The sequence below is a fragment of the Astatotilapia calliptera genome, chromosome 9 (genome assembly GCF_900246225.1).
Source record: "Astatotilapia calliptera chromosome 9, fAstCal1.2, whole genome shotgun sequence".
NCBI classification, from domain to species: domain Eukaryota; kingdom Metazoa; phylum Chordata; class Actinopteri; order Cichliformes; family Cichlidae; genus Astatotilapia; species Astatotilapia calliptera.
The window spans coordinates 15,897,688-15,914,842 of NC_039310.1; the positions used below are offsets into that span (position 1 = coordinate 15,897,688).

The window sequence follows — 17,155 nt, forward strand, 5'->3', positions numbered from 1 at the left end:
CTCTCACACTTAGAGGTTGTAGAAACCAATGTTATTCTCATTTTTAGGCACGGTTACTCCACCCGAGCGTCTGATCATGTTATACCTCAAAGGTAGGAAGTTTCTGTCTTTTAATAACTAAAATACATCCTTTAGCAAAGGTCACTGGAGGTGCCCGAAGTCCCCCATATTTAAAGAATATTTAAAAATATTATGTTGTCTTTATCGCTGGTGAAATGCTGTGATAAATCTGCTAAATGTTACGGACATCTTGGCGGTGACGGTGGCGCGCACACACACACGTTCGTGTGGATTTGTTTTCTGCTGTCAAAACAACTTAAATCACGTGACCGCCTGACGTACGTTTCTACACTCTGCGCTGAGGCAGGAGGAGGGGGGGGTTTCCATCATGGCGTCGATGCAGGTAAGAACACAATTGACAGCGATCGCTTATTTTGTGATTTTTACCGGACCTCCCGACTATTTTTTTCCTGGCACTTTATCGACCACTTCATTTACCTACGCGTATTTGCCCAAAGTGGTGGTGACGTTACTGTAAAATCGATGACATTTATCCTCAACTGTTCAGGTTTAGCGGCTGCTCTTTGCTAGCAATACAACTAGCCCATCATCATCATCCACAGCAAGTCAAGGCTAGTAGAAGCTAGCTTCCTGGAACTGTATGTCGATGACTTGGCCCGTGTGTAGGTTCTTCTCAGAAAGGCGTGATAATTCAAGGATATGAGGTGGAAAAATTTCCGATGTTTCCCGTAAATGTTGGCGGTTAAGTGGCCGGGCTCTCACCACAGTGAGCTAAGCAGACGGTGCGCAGATCGAACAGTTGCAGTTTCCTCCTGAACAGCTGAACAGGTGCATCACTTTCACAGAAACTGCGTTGTTCAGTTGACTGGCTGTTAACGTCTAAATAAATCAAACCCGTAAAGCAAATTTCATACATTTTTTTTTAAACACTTACCTCTTTGAAATCGTTTTGTTTGGGTCACGTTTAACTACTAATAAACATAATAAACGGTAACCCCTCATTGGAATATCATTGATGTATCAGTGTTTTTCCGGGTATGGGCCTCTTAATAAAATTGATGAACACATGTGCTAAATTTCTCAGCCACTACTCTGTTTGATTTTACTTGACTTGATCCAGTATTTCAACTTTTTATTTATTTATTTTTTGGGGGGTATAAACCCAATCATGTTTTCTCCCACAGAAAAGGCTACAAAAGGAATTATTAGCCTTGCAAAACGATCCACCCCCAGGAATGACGCTCAATGAAAAAAGTGTACAGAACACCATTACACAGTAAGTCCTTCTTTCTCTCTCTCTCTCTCTCTCTCTCTCTTTTTTAATTTCTTGTGACTCATTTGTTTCAGAGTGGCAGCACTTCTGGGTTTTTATCACCGATATGCCTATCGTGTTTGCTCAAATACCATGTGGCTTTGTGAAATGCCAGGTTTCATTCCTTTAAACGGGTAGCGTGGCAAGCATGCCGCATGCCATACAGGTAGCTGCGGCTGGAGGTGAGACACCACAGCCTCAGCAGTGTGTAGTGGTGAGGAATTGGGGTCATTCCAGCAACTGGCAGCCACAGGCCCTTCGTAGAGTGTCTCTAATGCACAGTGTCACTATTCATCCTTATAAAATATTTAATGGCTGGCATGCAGGAGTTGGGCTAGAAACAGAGGTTGCTTGGCTGACCTTTCTGTCTGGTTGTCGTGATGTATCCCCTTAAACCCCATGACTACTGTTGCCAGGAAATATGACTTGAATTGTAGTCTTTAAATGGATTTGAGACTAGTTTCTAAGCTGAAGCATGGACTTGTTAAGTTACTAACTTTTCGAGTTGTGTGGCATGGTTTCTGGCCTCCAATGCCGTCTGAAAGAGAGGGTGCACATTGGAGTGTTTGTCACTGGTCAGTTATGGTGGCATCTTCCTCATTAGATAACAGTCACCTGGTCTAACAAATGCCTTGCATGACTGCCAAGTCTCCTAACCAGTCCTGCTGGCTTGTGATCCTTGTATATAATTTCTCTGACAAGGCATGTGTAGGTGTGTCTTTTTTTTTTTTTTTTAAACGCTCTGCTCTGATGTCACAAGGTGTCTTTATGCTACTTTCTGTTGTCACGATTGACTGTGGTCATGAAATGTCTTTATTATCCTGACTGGAGTATGACATACTCTTGTTGTGCTTGGCATAGAAGCACACAAGCTGGTATGTTACCGCAATAAAGGGTCAGTGTGTTTTCAGCTTTGCACCTTTTGTTTATATAGTACACTTTGTACTGTAACGAGCAACACTGAGAGTCAATGGTTTTGTTTTGTTTTTTAAGTGTATTGTGTGCTGGTGCTATATTGGTTAGCTTGATGGTGTAATGAGTCACTTAATGTAAACAGGGAAACTGCTGCTTAAAGGCACTGTTGGGCCTCTCAGGTGTACTCATTTGTCCTTGTCCCTACACTTTCACTAAATGTCTCAGTGTTATTTTTGTTGACTGGATCATATAATCACCAGGCTATAGGGAATTTGAGCACATTGAGCGTGATGTCCTTGAAGTCCCTGACTGTTTTCGGCATGAGTTGGTAGCACAATCAGGCCTCGCTCTGAACTTCTTGAAGGAAAAGTGGAGCTTCGTTTAGACACTGTGACTGACCCTTTCCAAGGGCAACGTTTTAAGGAGAACAGACTTTATATGTAGGTTTAAATGATCATGTGTGCCAGTCTAGATTTGAATGAGGCATGAGGCTATAAACCTGGATAACAGCCACAAGACTCTGGTGTCCTGTCTGCACTGCTTGCATGGGAAAAAATAGGGCAGAGATTGTGATGCTTTTTTCTTCTAAGGATTCTACTATGAGCCCCACAACTGTTCTGCACTCAATTTGTTTTTGCCACCAGTGAAGCTACATTCAGCAGTCTTGAGGTGTGTGTGTGTGTGTGTGTGTAAAGAGTGTGCGGTGCAGGTAGGCTGTCTTTCATCCCAGAGGCACAAGGCTCTGTATTTGCAATCATCTGAGCAGGATTGAATTGCTAGCAGCTCAGTCAGCAGAGTTCTGTAGCCTGGCCACCGAAGCGAAAATAGATTTTGTCCAGTAGATCAATAGAATATCACATTATTACTAAAGCACTGTCATAACCCAGATGAATATTGAATGTCACTGAAATGAGTCAGACTGAAAGCTTTTGATTACACACACTTACTGGAGAACCGGCAGCTCACATTGTGTATGATTTATTATTATTTTTTTAATGATAATTACATGTGGTTCTGTACTTGTCTCTAGCTAATCTGCTGCCAAATTATAAAACGGCACATTATTAACAGAAATAATGTCGAAGCTGTCATTGTTTCCCACCTACTCCAGAATTGTAAGATTGAACACAGAGCACATTATCACTCATAAACCAAATTTTGCTTTTATAGAAATGCCATTTTCTCCCAAAGCACTGAAGGTTTATGTTCACTGTCAAGTACACTACGTATGAGGAAAAAGGAAAAAGCCTGAGTAGTTTATCCTGTCAAAAATTTGCAAGATCTTTACTCCAATCCCCCAAACCCACAAATCAACTGATTCTTGCAATTTGGATTTACACACAGGGTGTGTGAGGGTCGCAAAAGTAATTGGTGCACCTCATTCAAACTGTGCTGTTTTTATCTGTATAGGCCCAGGGTCCCTTAAAGGCGCAGGTTCTTCTGCTAATATGGTGAATCGAGGGTAAATTTGCTCATTTCCTCCATGCAAATTGTGGGCAACCTCGCAGGGCTTTGTGGTTCCTTGTGGTTTCCTCTTTCCTCTGATTTGTGTAAATCTCTAAAAATGTGTTTTGTTTTTTTGTGCAAGTTAATGAAATTTTAACTTTTACATTATTGTAAGTTGTAATTTAAGAGAGTTAATGTTGAAATTTAATGGATCTCCCCCCACCAACTCCATAAATTTAAAAGAAAATGGCCTTTTTTCATATTTACATCACTCTGATTTGTAGTCAGAGACTACTAGACCCTGATTATCTCAAGGTGATCTGTGTTATTTTATGTAATTTTTTTTTTGTTTGACATACTTTAATATTGTGCTTTTATTTTTTAATTTTTTAGGTGGATTGTAGATATGGAGGGAGCACCTGGCACACTGTATGAAGGAGAGAAATTTCAGCTGCTTTTCAAATTTAGTAGTCGATATCCTTTTGATTCACCTCAGGTAAGCTCAGCAGTCATTATTGTTTGTGCGTAGGTGTGTGGGTAAATGTTAAACATTTTAAAGCACTTTGTCTGAAGCTATCTATAAGTTCACTTTATTAACCATCTTGTCTTATGGATCTGTTTTGTCTGCACTGTGGGTGCAGGAGATGCAGATGAACAACATCCATTCCTAGCTTGATATCAAAGATTGATATTCCTGAGTTCATGGTCCACAGTGGTGTTCCGATTGAAATAAACTCAAAAACTGAAGAGCTGTAGAAACAGTCTTTTATATTCATCGGCTAGATACCTGCTGTAATCTCATGAAACATCTTGGCTCTATGGTCATTAGTGCAATGAATCTTGGCTTGGAATCACTGAGAGACAGCAGTGCAGAAGTCTCACTGAAGCCATGTTTGATGGGATTAGTTTGACTCAACAGTCTTGTTTCACTGATTATGAGCCTGCCCGTCTAAAAATAGGTAGAGAAAATTAGATAAATTGAGCTACTTAGCTGTTACCCTCTCAAATAGGAAGGACACACTATCAGATTTATCCACTGTTGAAGTCCTCTCCTGGGGCCTCGGAGGAACTTCTCTTTCACCTTATATCCTATTATTGTCGTGGAAAAGAAAACAAAGTCTGATCAAAATCACTTGACAATTTTTGCATAACAGCTTCAGTTTCTGTTGAGCCTTTTCACAGCTACATGCGCACAGGAGAAACTCCAGATTTCCTACCAGAACTTTAACCCTGTGCAGCATCTTCTAAAACAAAGATGTCAAATTTTAAACAGTGTTGTGTAATCTTACAGTTTAGATTGTTACAATTGTATAAGGGCTTTTTATTTTTTCATTTACTCATTTTTTGACATGTTTTAGCCATCCAAGCTCTGCACATCACTCCACCAGTCATTTGAACATTCTGTGTCATTCACATGGGGAAAATAGAAGCTTTGCAATTAAAACTAATCATCATTAGATTGAAATGTGGAATCAGAGTATTCTCTAGAATTTTTTATTTTATTTTTAATGCTTACAAAATTTTTAAGATTAGAATCAGTCTCCAATAATAACTTCAGCTTTAAATAAGACAGAATTGGAAAACTTTGGGCTCGACCTAAAATGTCACATCTGTTTTTTGGCCTTCAGACTTTGCTTTCGTTAAAGAACCGTTGCAGACATCGTTGTTTCAAATTTGTTGAGGTAATCTAATGGGTATGGTTGAGATCTGGTGACTGCAGTAACGTCTCCATTAAAGACAGACCCCGAGCTGACCAGTTCTATAAAGAGTTCTTGTGTACTTCGGAGCTGTTCTTTAGATCACTGTCCTGCGTGCGGTCCAGTCATGCCGCTTCCAGCAGATTACAGCATGGCATTTCCAAATAGAGGGTCACCCTTCTTTATTCGACATCTCGTTTTTAATCTTATATAAATCTTTTCCTTTACCCACTACAAAACGAACCATCTCAATTTTTGTTGGAAACACTTTAAAGGTGGAATTGTTTGATCTTACCACCATTTTCCAGCCTTTCTCAGTCAAATGCATGCAGCGTTTAGCAGTCTTGGCTTTCTTTTATTGGTTAGTCTCAGATTTGGCCTTTTCCATTGAAGCTCTGCCTAGTGTCATTAAAATCACCTCTTCACTGTCACATTGAGATGGGTATTGTGTTCACTGGAGCTGCAAATTAGAGGCCCACCTTATGAAACAAAACAGAGGCTACTTCTGTTTTTCTTTTTCTAAAGTTAGAAATATTGAAACTTGTGGTGAGCACAGATTCAGCACTAGAACAAGGCACAGCATGGACCCGAGACTAGATATCTTAGTGAAATAGAAGATTTAGGTTACCTAAAGATGCTGTTGGCTTGGTGTGATTTGGAGGTTTGAGTAAATATTTTAAGAGATTTTATTTTATTTTTTTTGGTCTTGATCTTTAGACTATAAAGCTAGCTGTGCTTTCTAGTCATATCAGTCACCTCCCTCCCCCTCATGATGTGGAGCCTGCACTCTCCCGTGAGGCCCGGTCTGGTGCCAGACTGACTCAACCCTTCATTACCCTTTTTACCCGCTCCCCCTTCTCTCTGCTTTAGCACTTCTGACTCTAGCTTTTTGCTTCTCACACTTCCCATATCTTCCTGCTTGGCCCTCACTCTTGTGCCTTTTTCAAAGTCAAATGTAGCCCAGTGCTTTTTATAGAACGTGTCTACTTTTTTATAAAACATGCTGTATCTCCTCTCTAGCTCTCCCTACACTGTTCGCTTTTCCTCTCTCTCCCACCGTGTCCCGGCCCCTCTGTCCTAATCCGAGAGCCTCATATCCCTGTAGAGCAGTGGTGTCAATCATAAGGCCCGGGGGCCAGAATCAGCCCGACAAAGCCTTCAGTCCGACCAACTGGACAGTTTAGTAAGATGTGAAAGAAGGCATAAGCTTCTTAGACTAAAAAGGCATAAGCTTTTTAGTCTTACAGTTTTTCCTACTGATACGACTTCCCCTGTGCTCTATTATCCAAGTAAGGAAATCCCAGAAAACTGATGCTGTTTATCTGGACATTGTGTTTTCAGTGGGGGAAACATCTCATTACTTTTTAAGAAGTCACTTGGATAAGTGAAAAAACGTTTCTCCCACTGAAAACTGGACATCCAGATGAACAGAATCAGCTTTGTGGACGTAAACGACAAGGTTTTGGTTTTTCTTCCATTAAAATATCTGAGATTAAATCCATAATTAAGCATCTTTACATCGACAGAAGTCAAATCGGTGTATTTATATAGCACATTTTAAACAACGTCTGTTGACCAAAGTGCTGTACAAGGTATACAAAATATCCACTATGTAAAACGGTCACTAAATCAGCAATAAAGAATGGGAGAGCTTCACTGGTCCAGCTCGCTACATGTGGCCCACAAAGTAAAATGAGTTTGCTATCCCTGCAGTAGTGGGTTAACCCTGCAGCAAGTCTAATTATTTTGCTGTCATTAATTGACGGGAATGAATGTTTTAGCTTTCTCCAAAGTTCATCCCCGAGCTGGCTCTTTGACCACACACGTAACCCCCAACCACCCCAAAGTTGTTTTTTATGCGTCTTCTTTCTTTAGGATCTTAAAGCTCGCCAGCCTCGTGGGATTTTTATTTGTACATATTCAGTTGCGTTGATGTGGTCTGCTTTGCTTTCATTGTGCAGGTAATGTTCACAGGAGAGAATATACCTGTCCACCCGCATGTGTATAGCAACGGTCACATCTGTCTATCTATCCTAACGGAAGACTGGTCGCCAGCGCTCTCGGTGCAATCAGTTTGTCTTAGCATTATCAGCATGTTGTCAAGCTGCAAAGAAAAGGTAAGTGTGCGACACCCGGTGTGGGCGGTAGCGGTTTGTGGGCACGTGTTAAATGTTAAATCTAATTGCTGCTTTTTGTTTTCTGCAGAGACGACCGCCCGATAACTCATTTTATGTAAGAACATGTAACAAAAACCCAAAGAAAACAAAATGGTGGTATCACGGTGAGTTTAAAAAAAAGAAAAAGGTCTTATTTGTTTTCAGCACTTCCTGAACGTGAAACTTTTTTTTGTCTGTTTCCTGTTGTAATTCTAATCTTCATGCTGTCTTGTTTGCCTTCACAGATGATACATGCTAATGTACAAACTTTGTATTAATGGTAGAAGAGAGAAGTCCTACTGACCTACGTAAAGCACTTTTTAATCATTCAGTCTTTGAACTCTGACCTTTGACTGGAACAATGGACACCATGCGCTGGAGGCTCTTGGCTGCATGTTTTAGTCTGTTGTAAAATAGAAAATAACGGAACGTTTAGCTGCACCCAAGATGGAACTTCTTCCTTTTTTGTGTGTGTTTTTGTTTTGTTTTTGTTTTTTGTTTTTTTTCCGTTTTTTGGGGGGAGGGCAAAAAGGTCACAATGCAGCGAGCAAGTAAGGCAGACTTGTACTGATACTTATAATTCCTCTTTTAAGATTATTATTGTTACTTTTTTTGTTTGTGTGTGGCTGCATTTTAAGGTCCTTGTGTTGTGCAATAATAACCGGTGGATGCATGCTGGGGCCTACAAAGAGAGATCTAAATCTAACAGTCTTCTGGAAGGGATTTGACCATCAAAACCCCAAGAAAATGCTTCATCTGTTTTTATTATTATTAGTAGTAGTACTACATGCACTGTGATGGTATCTAGTTTAAAAAGGCACTATTACGTTATTCCCAACTTGCAGGTGTACTGTAAGCAGTCCTCGATGCTTATCAGGTTCAAGAGTTTTAGTTTTTTAACCACTGTATCGACAGCACACGCGCTCTTCTTCATCTTCCAACTCTTAAGACCTGGTTGCAGTTCTTCCTACCATCGGACTGAAATTTGGTACACACGGGAATAGCACAGGCGTGACGGTAGATCCAGGAGTCATCCAGTGACCTCGGCGTTTGTCTCCTCATAAAGCTGGGCTGAACTTTTCTGGTCCAGCCTTTTAAGACGTGCATCAGCCTCTCTTCCATTCAAAGAATGTCATCGCATGATCCATTTGTATTTGTATGATATATATTTTTATTATTATTTCATGCTTTAATCTTCTGAAATGTTTGAATTTTTTGTTTGTTTGTTTTTTGGCATTTTGTTTTCCCAACTAGTTGATACTTTGAAAAGGGGGTGCTTTTGACGGGTCAGTATGTTTTTGAATTTTTTTTATTTTTTTTTGTTATTTAAATCTTCATTTTTATCTCTAGAATGACAAAGTCTTTCTAGAATGTATGAAGACAATACTTTTTTTTTTTTCCTTCTCTCTCTCTCTTCCCCCTGGTCAGAGTTTTGGCTCAGGTACTTTTTCAATAAAGAGATCGCCTCTAAAAAGACACCTATCAGAGATTTTGAATTTAACTATATTTTCACCAAAAGAGACTGTTATGTTGTAAACTTGTAACATGTCTGAAACTATTCTGTACATACATGCGTCTTTAAATTGTTAGATGATGTGCAAGAACTTGGCAAAGGATGCATTAACTTTATAGCAGAATGATGATAGGAGTGCTTTATTTCATTGGAACTTTGCATCTTTTGCCAATTAGGTTGTGTACGGTCAGCAACAAACATGTAAAGCTGGTTTTGGAAAAAAGGAAAAAAAAAAAGGTAGTTTTACAGTAGGGGTGCATGCAGTTTCAAACCCTACTTTTTCTTATTGGCATCTAACATTGTGGCAACTTTTAGTCGTTCCATAACTGAGGTCACGGTTTATAGGATGGATGCTAACAGTGCTCACCTCCAGAGGCTGTGCTCATTTCAAAGTGTAATCACTCCATTCCTAAAGACATGTTTATCGCCATCCAGTCAGAGATACTTGAATTTTTTCCATCTTGAGTTGTTTGTATCTACTACTTTTTTTTTTTTCTTTCTTTCTTTCTTTTTTCCCTTTTCCAGGGTCTAGCTGAGTTTCTTGAATGAACATGCGTGAATGTGATGATGCTCTATTCTGTAGAGGAGATTACCACAGCACACGGCTATCTGAAGATTTAAAAACAAAAAACTATATTGATAATTTAAGGACATCTATTTAACCAATTTTTTTTTTTTATTAGTTTCATTGTATAAGGTCGTATCTGCTATCACTGCTTCGAGAATAAGACTGACTGAAACACTGATTGTGTAAATGTAGTCACAGCAGCATCAGTGCACAGAGACGCCTAAAGGATCAATAAAGGCTTGTTTTGTCTTTTTAAACATGCTTGTGGTTATGTTACAGGGTTTGGCTGTTCTTTTTTTGTTTTGTTTTTCCCCCTTAGGTTACTTTTTTTTTTTTTTTTTTTTTTTAAATGTGGTTTGAACTCTTAGCTTGCAAGTTGTTGTGAGTGGTCAACACTAATAAGGGTGTGTTATTTATATTTGAAATTTTGTTCTGGGATGTGCAAGCTCCATGTAATAGGTGCCTGTTCATTTTCATAATCGATAATAAAAACAAAGATTCACTTTTATTCAACCTCAGTCTGAACAGTATGGGTTTTTTTTCTTCTCCTTTTTAAATAGCTTGCAAAAGACTGAGTAGTTCTGCTCTGAAGGCAGAAGGATGATGACCAAATTGAGAAAGAAGATAAATGTGTGACAGTGACACATTACATAAACTGCATATTTCAGAAGCATGTAATTCCATCTGTCTGTAAAAAGTGAATGGCACAGATCTCAGACGTGCCTGTGGAATTGCACTAGGTTTGTGAAACGTGCAAAGATAAAGATGTAGTGTGGCAGGAAAACTGATGATCTGACGCTTTTGAAAGCAATGGAGCTTTCATTTGAAGCTTGTTTTGTTTTTTGTTTTGTTTTTTTTAACTGGTCCGTTATGGTGTGAGAAATTATTTCAGCCAAAAACAAAGGGGGAAAGGGTAATTTCAGATTGTACAATAGATATACATGCGTTTGGCCAAGTAAAATTACAATCTGTTATCAAGTTACTTCACTTATTTTGGTTGAATTATGTTTTTTATACTGCTCTATTTGTTGTTGGATATTTTTCTGTCTACAATAACACAGGGAGAAGTGGTTTAGTGACGCCCTCTATTGGAGACGCTTTAGCTGTCAAATCTGGGGATTAGCAGTTCGTGATATTTTCCCTTTATGGTTATCTATTCCTTGTTAAATATAAAGTGTATGTAGGTTACCCACCCACCCCTAGCCATCTTTTCTTTTTCTTTTTTTAAATTTCTCATCTTAGTACAATACCACTGCCCCAGCGTGGACTTTTCCAAATAAAGCTTGATGCAGAATTCTGACTAGATTGTTTGTGAGACACTCATAGGGTTTGCTTTAATTAATTAATCAAATAGAGAAAATTCCCAATGGATGGTTGGGGAAATATTCCAAGTAAAACTATATTTTATAGCATTAGCACAAAACCTTAAGTTTCACTGAAACACGGACCTGTAAAATGGAAAACTTACGAATAAGACTAAAAATCCATTTGGTGATACAAATGTGCACAAAACAACTTTGGAAATATTAATTTTGTTTCTGAATCAAAAGTTACACTGTGGGATCCGAGGAAGCGCACCAGGACTGAACCATCCTTACCGCGGCGGGGGTGGCTTCATTCAAAATTCACCTCAAACTCCACTCATAGTACGTTAGCGATATGCGATATGCAGCCACAACAAGGTTAGCTAAACACAAGCTTTATGCGTGAAATATTACATGGATACGCCATGTTGAGTCCAGTGACACGTATTTTCATTTCTTTTTTTACCCAGACAAATAAGGTGGTCGGTTCCTCTTCCATCCAGTTCTCTTTAGTGTTTGCCAATGTTGGAGGTGTAACTGGGGTCTGGCCCTGGATAAAGGTAAAAAAATGTCCTGAAATATTTTTCCCATAGTTGTCGGATACTCTGTGGATTATTTGCCATGTTGTCGCCAACTCGTATATGATATCAGGGTTGACTGAAAATCCCCAGAATTTCGAGAAGGATGGGGCGGTTTGGAGATGCTAGCAAGAAGGGTGCTCGGCCGATCAGCCATGATGAGCTTTAACCGGCTAAAGTATCGCAACTGGGGGTGGCTAGATAGGATTTATTCATCTGGGGAAACCATAAAGGCATATTCATGACAGCATGCATGCTTGCCTATTCTGTCTGCGTGTTTTTAGGAGCTGACATTGGGAAGAAACGGCGTATATCTTGTTGGCAACGTTAGCTTCCTGCTAAGCTGGACACAGTAATAAATGTTCAGGGGTTGCAGACAGCACTGAAGTCAACCAGTCAACCCCAACGTAACACAACCCCCATGTTCAACTTGCAGTGAAAGACAGCCGTGCAAACAGGCAGCTGTTTGCCGCTGTATTTGTGCGTGTTGCTGTGAGAGCGTAAAAAGAAAAGCAAGAGGGACTATCACCACAAGTACCCCACGGGCAGGCATGATGCACCTACGAATTAAACAGGAATAACTTCATGACATGCAATGAATAAAAGTCCTATTACAGTAAGAGATACATCAGTTGTGGTGCATTTAAACCTTATTAGCTATTTTCTGACCGTGCAAACTTGGCTGATGTTTACACCAGTTCAAACATGGTCCCTAAACAATACAGAGAAGTGACACCTGCAAAATCAGATATGCAATATTTAAAAACCTGAATGTGCCATATTCAAAGCTAGCATTTCATGCAGTGTCCAAGGGATGACACTGAATTTCTCCAAAACTCCAGGGGTTCAGCTCAGCTTTGACCTTTTGTTTTGACCTCTGTGGGGATGCTCAAAGTATTTCCTTCATTTCCGATCACTGTCTGCCACTTATTTGTGTGACTCAAAAGTGGGAGCCATTTTGGAGCATTTGTTTTTTTATCTTAGACTTTTTTATCACCTTAATCATGATTTTGTTTTAGACAAAAACACACAGTAGCATATATGCTTATGTTACTTAAATTACACAGTCACAGCCTGTGTACTGTGTCTAACTGCATTCTGCTAAATATTGCATGCATATTTTAAGAGATAAATAAATACTACAATTCATTCTGCTGTTTGATATTTGTTGACCCTTATTTGTTTGATAATGGGCTGTGTCCCTCAAAATGTGGTTTAATATAGATTGCATTGTTCAGGCTACAACCAGCGGATTCCTCCTTTTTGCCAGGGAGTTTTTTCAGCCGTAACATGAGCAAAGCTCCTTCAAATAAAGGTTCATTGTCTGGGTGTATTAGCTGCCAGTGGATCAGAATGTGAGATAGGCCTAGGGCTGTTCAGTTTGAAGTCTGTTCTCCAGGCTTAGCCCAGAGAAATCTGTCAAATGACATTTAGCTTTAAACTGTGCATGTGCATTTGTGCTCAGATTCACAGATGCTTAATGCAGTATTGTGTACTGCTAGTGAATGAATATTGATTTTCTTTTATTTTTAAACTACTCAGTAGTTATAATTACAGTGTAGTAAGTGTATTTCTAACAAAAGCTTTCAAATTTGTTCTGCTTTCAGGAATAGAGCATGGCTCAAGTGAAAGTACAGACCTCAGCGCCCCTGGCTGGTCCTGGCCTCTCCCCTGGAGTCCCTCCAACGGCCATGGCCAGTCAAGGATCCCTGGGTCTGCAGCCCTCCGTCAATGGCACAGGCCCGGCCCCCACACCCGCCTGCCCTGCTCCTGCAGTCGGATATGGGGACGCCCCTGTGTCTGCCACACCGCCAGGTAGAATTTCCCCCAAGTTTGTCTTTAGGGGAAATTAGTTATTATTTTGCATCATGTGTGGAGTTGCTACTTATCTATGAAAACTAAAAACTGTTACAGTAGGTTAACAATTTTGCAAATAAAATACCATCACCCACGGCAGTGGTTGATATTTAACTGCTTATCTGTAAAATTGTGTTATTAAATTTCTGCTTATTCAAAAAATAGAGTGTTGAAGGGCTAAAATATTTGATTCCTGGTTTCACTCTTGCAACAGGGGGCAATGTGATTTAAAAAAAACTACACATACGCACACAAACAAAAACACTGACTATTGGCTTTCCATGGCCAGTACATGCTCAGCGATCAATAGTTTCTGTGATTTCCAACAAACGATGGACTACATTTCATTAGTGTTTTCATTTTGGGGGATGATTCAGTGAGTTATTCTGTGAAAATTTCATAACCTCAGTCATAATATATTATGACTCTATAATACTGGTATAGATTTAAGACCTTAACAATGATTCATACAGACAACTGTGTGCATGATGAAGGTTATAGTTGTACCCAAGTCTACAATACAATGTGTGTGTTTGCATAGTTATTCTATAATAAAAAATTGACTTTAGGCAATTAGGTAACTGGCCTAAAGGGCTCTATCTCATGTTCCTTTTACTGCTCATTATTTCTCATGACCTAACCTAAATTCAGAAACGTTTCGGTACCACTGCTTCTTTAATAATGATTTAGGAAGTGAATTTCTGCCAACACTTCCTGTCATATGTTAGCTATAATAATAATAATAATAATAGATTGCATTTATATAACACTTTTCGAGACCCTCAAAGCGCTTTACAATTCCACTATTCATTCACTCTCACATTCACACACTGGTGGAGGCAAGCTACAGTTGTAGCCACAGCTGCCCTGGGGCAGACTGACAGAAGCGAGGCTGCCATATCACGCCATCGGCCCCTCTGGCCAACAGAGGGATAGGTGAAGTATCTTGCCCAAGGGCACAATGACCGAGACTGTCCGAGCCGGGGCTCAAACCGGCAACCTTCCGATTACGAGACGAACTGCCAACTCTTGAGCCACGATTGCTGCACTATAAGCCAGTAGCTCACGGACTGACCACAACACGAAGGAAAAAACACTTTACAATATTGTCCTATAAACAGATTCATTTATTAGTTATTTATTAAGTGCTTGTTTACTGATTTTTCCCCTTAATTACATATAAAAATAAAACAAGTTTGCATTTTATTTGCAAGTTAGAAGTGTTCCAGTGGCTGTATCCGCTGCTAATATCTCATCCCTTGTCACTCAGTGGAAGTATCCAATTCTTATATTAAAAAATGATATTTGTTCATGAATATAGGTGGAAGAAGATGGATAGATGAGTGCTTTAGTTACCATGTTTTTAAATATGTCGTCTTCTGATATGATTTAGGCCCGCCCCAGGAGAACATGGCAAACCCTAAAGAGAAAACTCCAATGTGTTTGGTGAATGAGTTAGCCCGTTTCAACAGGATCCAACCACAGTACAAGCTCCTCAATGAGAGAGGCCCTGCACACGCTAAGGTAAAAAAAAAGTTTTTCAGATGTAGCGTTATCATGTCAATATGGAATAATATTTAATAAATCTCAGGAGGTAGTTCAGTGTAATTCTTGTTTTGACACACATCCACATGTGCTAAATAAATAAAGCATTTGCACTTTTTGTAATTAGTAATTAGTTATTGGCTGTGCTGAGAGCACCGAACTCCTGCCAAAAGTTCTGTAACAAGGATATTGATAAAAATGTTGGGTAATGTCTTCCTCTCTGGGTGTCACTTCCAGATCTTCACCGTGCAGCTGACTCTTGGGGAGCAGGTGTGGGAGGCAGAGGGCACCAGTATTAAAAAGGCGCAACACTCCACAGCTGCCAAAGCACTGGCTGAGAGTGTCCTTCCCAGGCCAGCGCCCCGCTCCCCTAAAGCTGACATCAACAGTAACCCAGGTACTGCAGCCACAACTGAATTTCTTTTAACTGTTAAAAAAGCAAGTGGCTGGGAAGGATTACCATGAATTGCACCTTTTACTGTTTCTATGGCTATGCATGTGATAGCTGCTATAGTTTCAAGAAGAATGTTTGAACCATTTGGAAAAAGCTGCAAAACAAGTTGATGCTTGGTTATAATCTGCTAAACTCTTAAAAATGGAGGTGTCTTTTTTTTACAGGAAAAATAGACAGCACTCTATTCATATATTATTAGGTATTAAATTAATAATTAACACTGTATGTCTTATAGAAGAACTTAAATGTTAACTTGGGCTGTGGCTCAGCTGTAGCAGCAGAAAGAAGATATTGCCTTTAGATCCAGGGAGAATGAGGCCGCCAAGAAGGAGGTACTTTTACTCCCTGTTCATTAACTAAGAGTGTCAAGATTTCTCAAATCTTTGAGGGCAACAAAGCAGGTTTTCATCCTCCAAAAGTTTTACAGTATTTTTTAACCTTGTTGTAAGGAGGAATTTTTCTCAAGCTAAGCTTGTTTCTTTGGTCCACTGTTATCCTAAAGCACAATCCGGGCCTATCTTAAAGTTAGTTGCTAGCACTATGTCTAACATTTAAAAACTTAACCTCTTCATTGATACTGTTTGAAGTTGGAATCATAGACCAGCAAATATTAAAGCTATACATTCTTCTTTTTTTTTGCTTCTTACTTACTTCTTAGGATTATTGAGAGGCTGGAGCGTATCTGGGCTGTTGAAAGGTGAAAGACAGAGATAGACAGTCACACACACACTTGTAACAAATTTAGAATCACCGGTTAACCAAACAAGCATGTCTTAAGACTATGGGAGGAAGCCAGAGTACCCAGAGACAACCCACGCAGGCATAGTCACTACCATGCTTCCTGGAATATGCGCCAATAATCAAAAAGTTAAGAGTGTAACAGAGTGAAGATCAGATAAAAGGACACATTTTTTTCATCTTTTCTTCATTGGACTTACTGGCAGTTTAAAAGGCTGTAGTGAGTTACTGACTTGTGATGCTAGTGATACATGGATAAAAAGGTTAGGGTCCACATCCTGTGGACAAGAGTATCCAATGGAATAAATGGCAAATAAACAATGAATGAACTTGATAAAGCTGCTGCAGGGTCAGGTCTTGGGATTATACACTCCACTTTACTGTCAAACTGTTAAAATACTTCAGTGGAACAGAGCCATTGTCAAGAATAGGCTCACAGTTTTTAAAGTCTGGTCACCATATGAAACATCTTGTTGTAATTGTTCCATCTATTTTTACTGGTCATGGTAAAATCACTCCCTAGTTTCCACGTAGGAGATGAAAGACAAAATCTACAGTCATCTGTCTGTGCAAACATAAATTTTGCATTTCATCTGACATAATATTAGACTCCAGCAGTTTACCCTAGATATTTGCAGACACGAATCAATCCTGTGCTTTTTTTATGGCAGTTTGCTGTGAACAAGATCTAAAATTACGACAGCACTGTGAACATTTTTCAGTTTTTTAACCTGTTTACCAGAAGCAGTTTCATTTTCTTGCAGATGGTTAAAACCAAGTTTGTGCTGTTCATTTCTGTGTGCACACATCTGCAGGAATTTATAGTTAGCATTAAAACCCATGCATTTACACTTCTAGTAGCTCGCCTTGTCTCATCCTCCTAAAATTGGAAACAATGTTTAGATTTTTTTAATTGAAACTCACTAATGTTCATTCATTTTAAAGTCTGGTGTTAAAATAAAAGTATGGATTGGATGTTAGCACACTGGATAGAGCTAAAAAGTCCATTTACAGAGGAAGTTAATTTATACCTGTCTGTACAATCATGAAT

General features: G+C 39.4%; 2 protein-coding genes across 3 annotated transcripts in view; both read left to right on the forward strand.

Annotated features, from left to right (window-relative positions):
* The first annotated feature begins 309 nt into the window (after nt 1-309).
* ube2wb (ubiquitin conjugating enzyme E2 Wb) lies at nt 310-7,988 on the forward strand. The gene is made up of 6 exons (XM_026179695.1): nt 310-403; nt 1,206-1,297; nt 4,088-4,190; nt 7,353-7,508; nt 7,597-7,672; nt 7,793-7,988. Exons 1-6 carry the CDS (start codon nt 389-391, stop codon nt 7,804-7,806), a joined length of 456 nt encoding a protein of 151 aa, XP_026035480.1. The 5' UTR covers nt 310-388; the 3' UTR covers nt 7,807-7,988.
* Nucleotides 7,989-11,410: 3,422 nt separating this feature from the next.
* Nucleotides 11,411-17,155, forward strand: part of stau2 (staufen double-stranded RNA binding protein 2) — a 103,613-nt gene continuing 97,868 nt past the window's right edge. Inside the window, exons 1-5 of one of the 2 annotated variants that reach the window (XM_026179457.1) lie at nt 11,411-11,492; nt 13,118-13,325; nt 14,761-14,891; nt 15,150-15,309; nt 16,025-16,063. In XM_026179457.1, coding sequence (XP_026035242.1) covers nt 13,127-13,325; nt 14,761-14,891; nt 15,150-15,309; nt 16,025-16,063 — 529 coding nt within the window. In that variant the 5' untranslated portion in view covers nt 11,411-11,492; nt 13,118-13,126. Of the gene's footprint in view, nt 11,493-13,117; nt 13,326-14,760; nt 14,892-15,149; nt 15,310-16,024; nt 16,064-17,155 lie in introns of those variants that run through there. The other variant, XM_026179456.1, reaches the window with a different exon arrangement.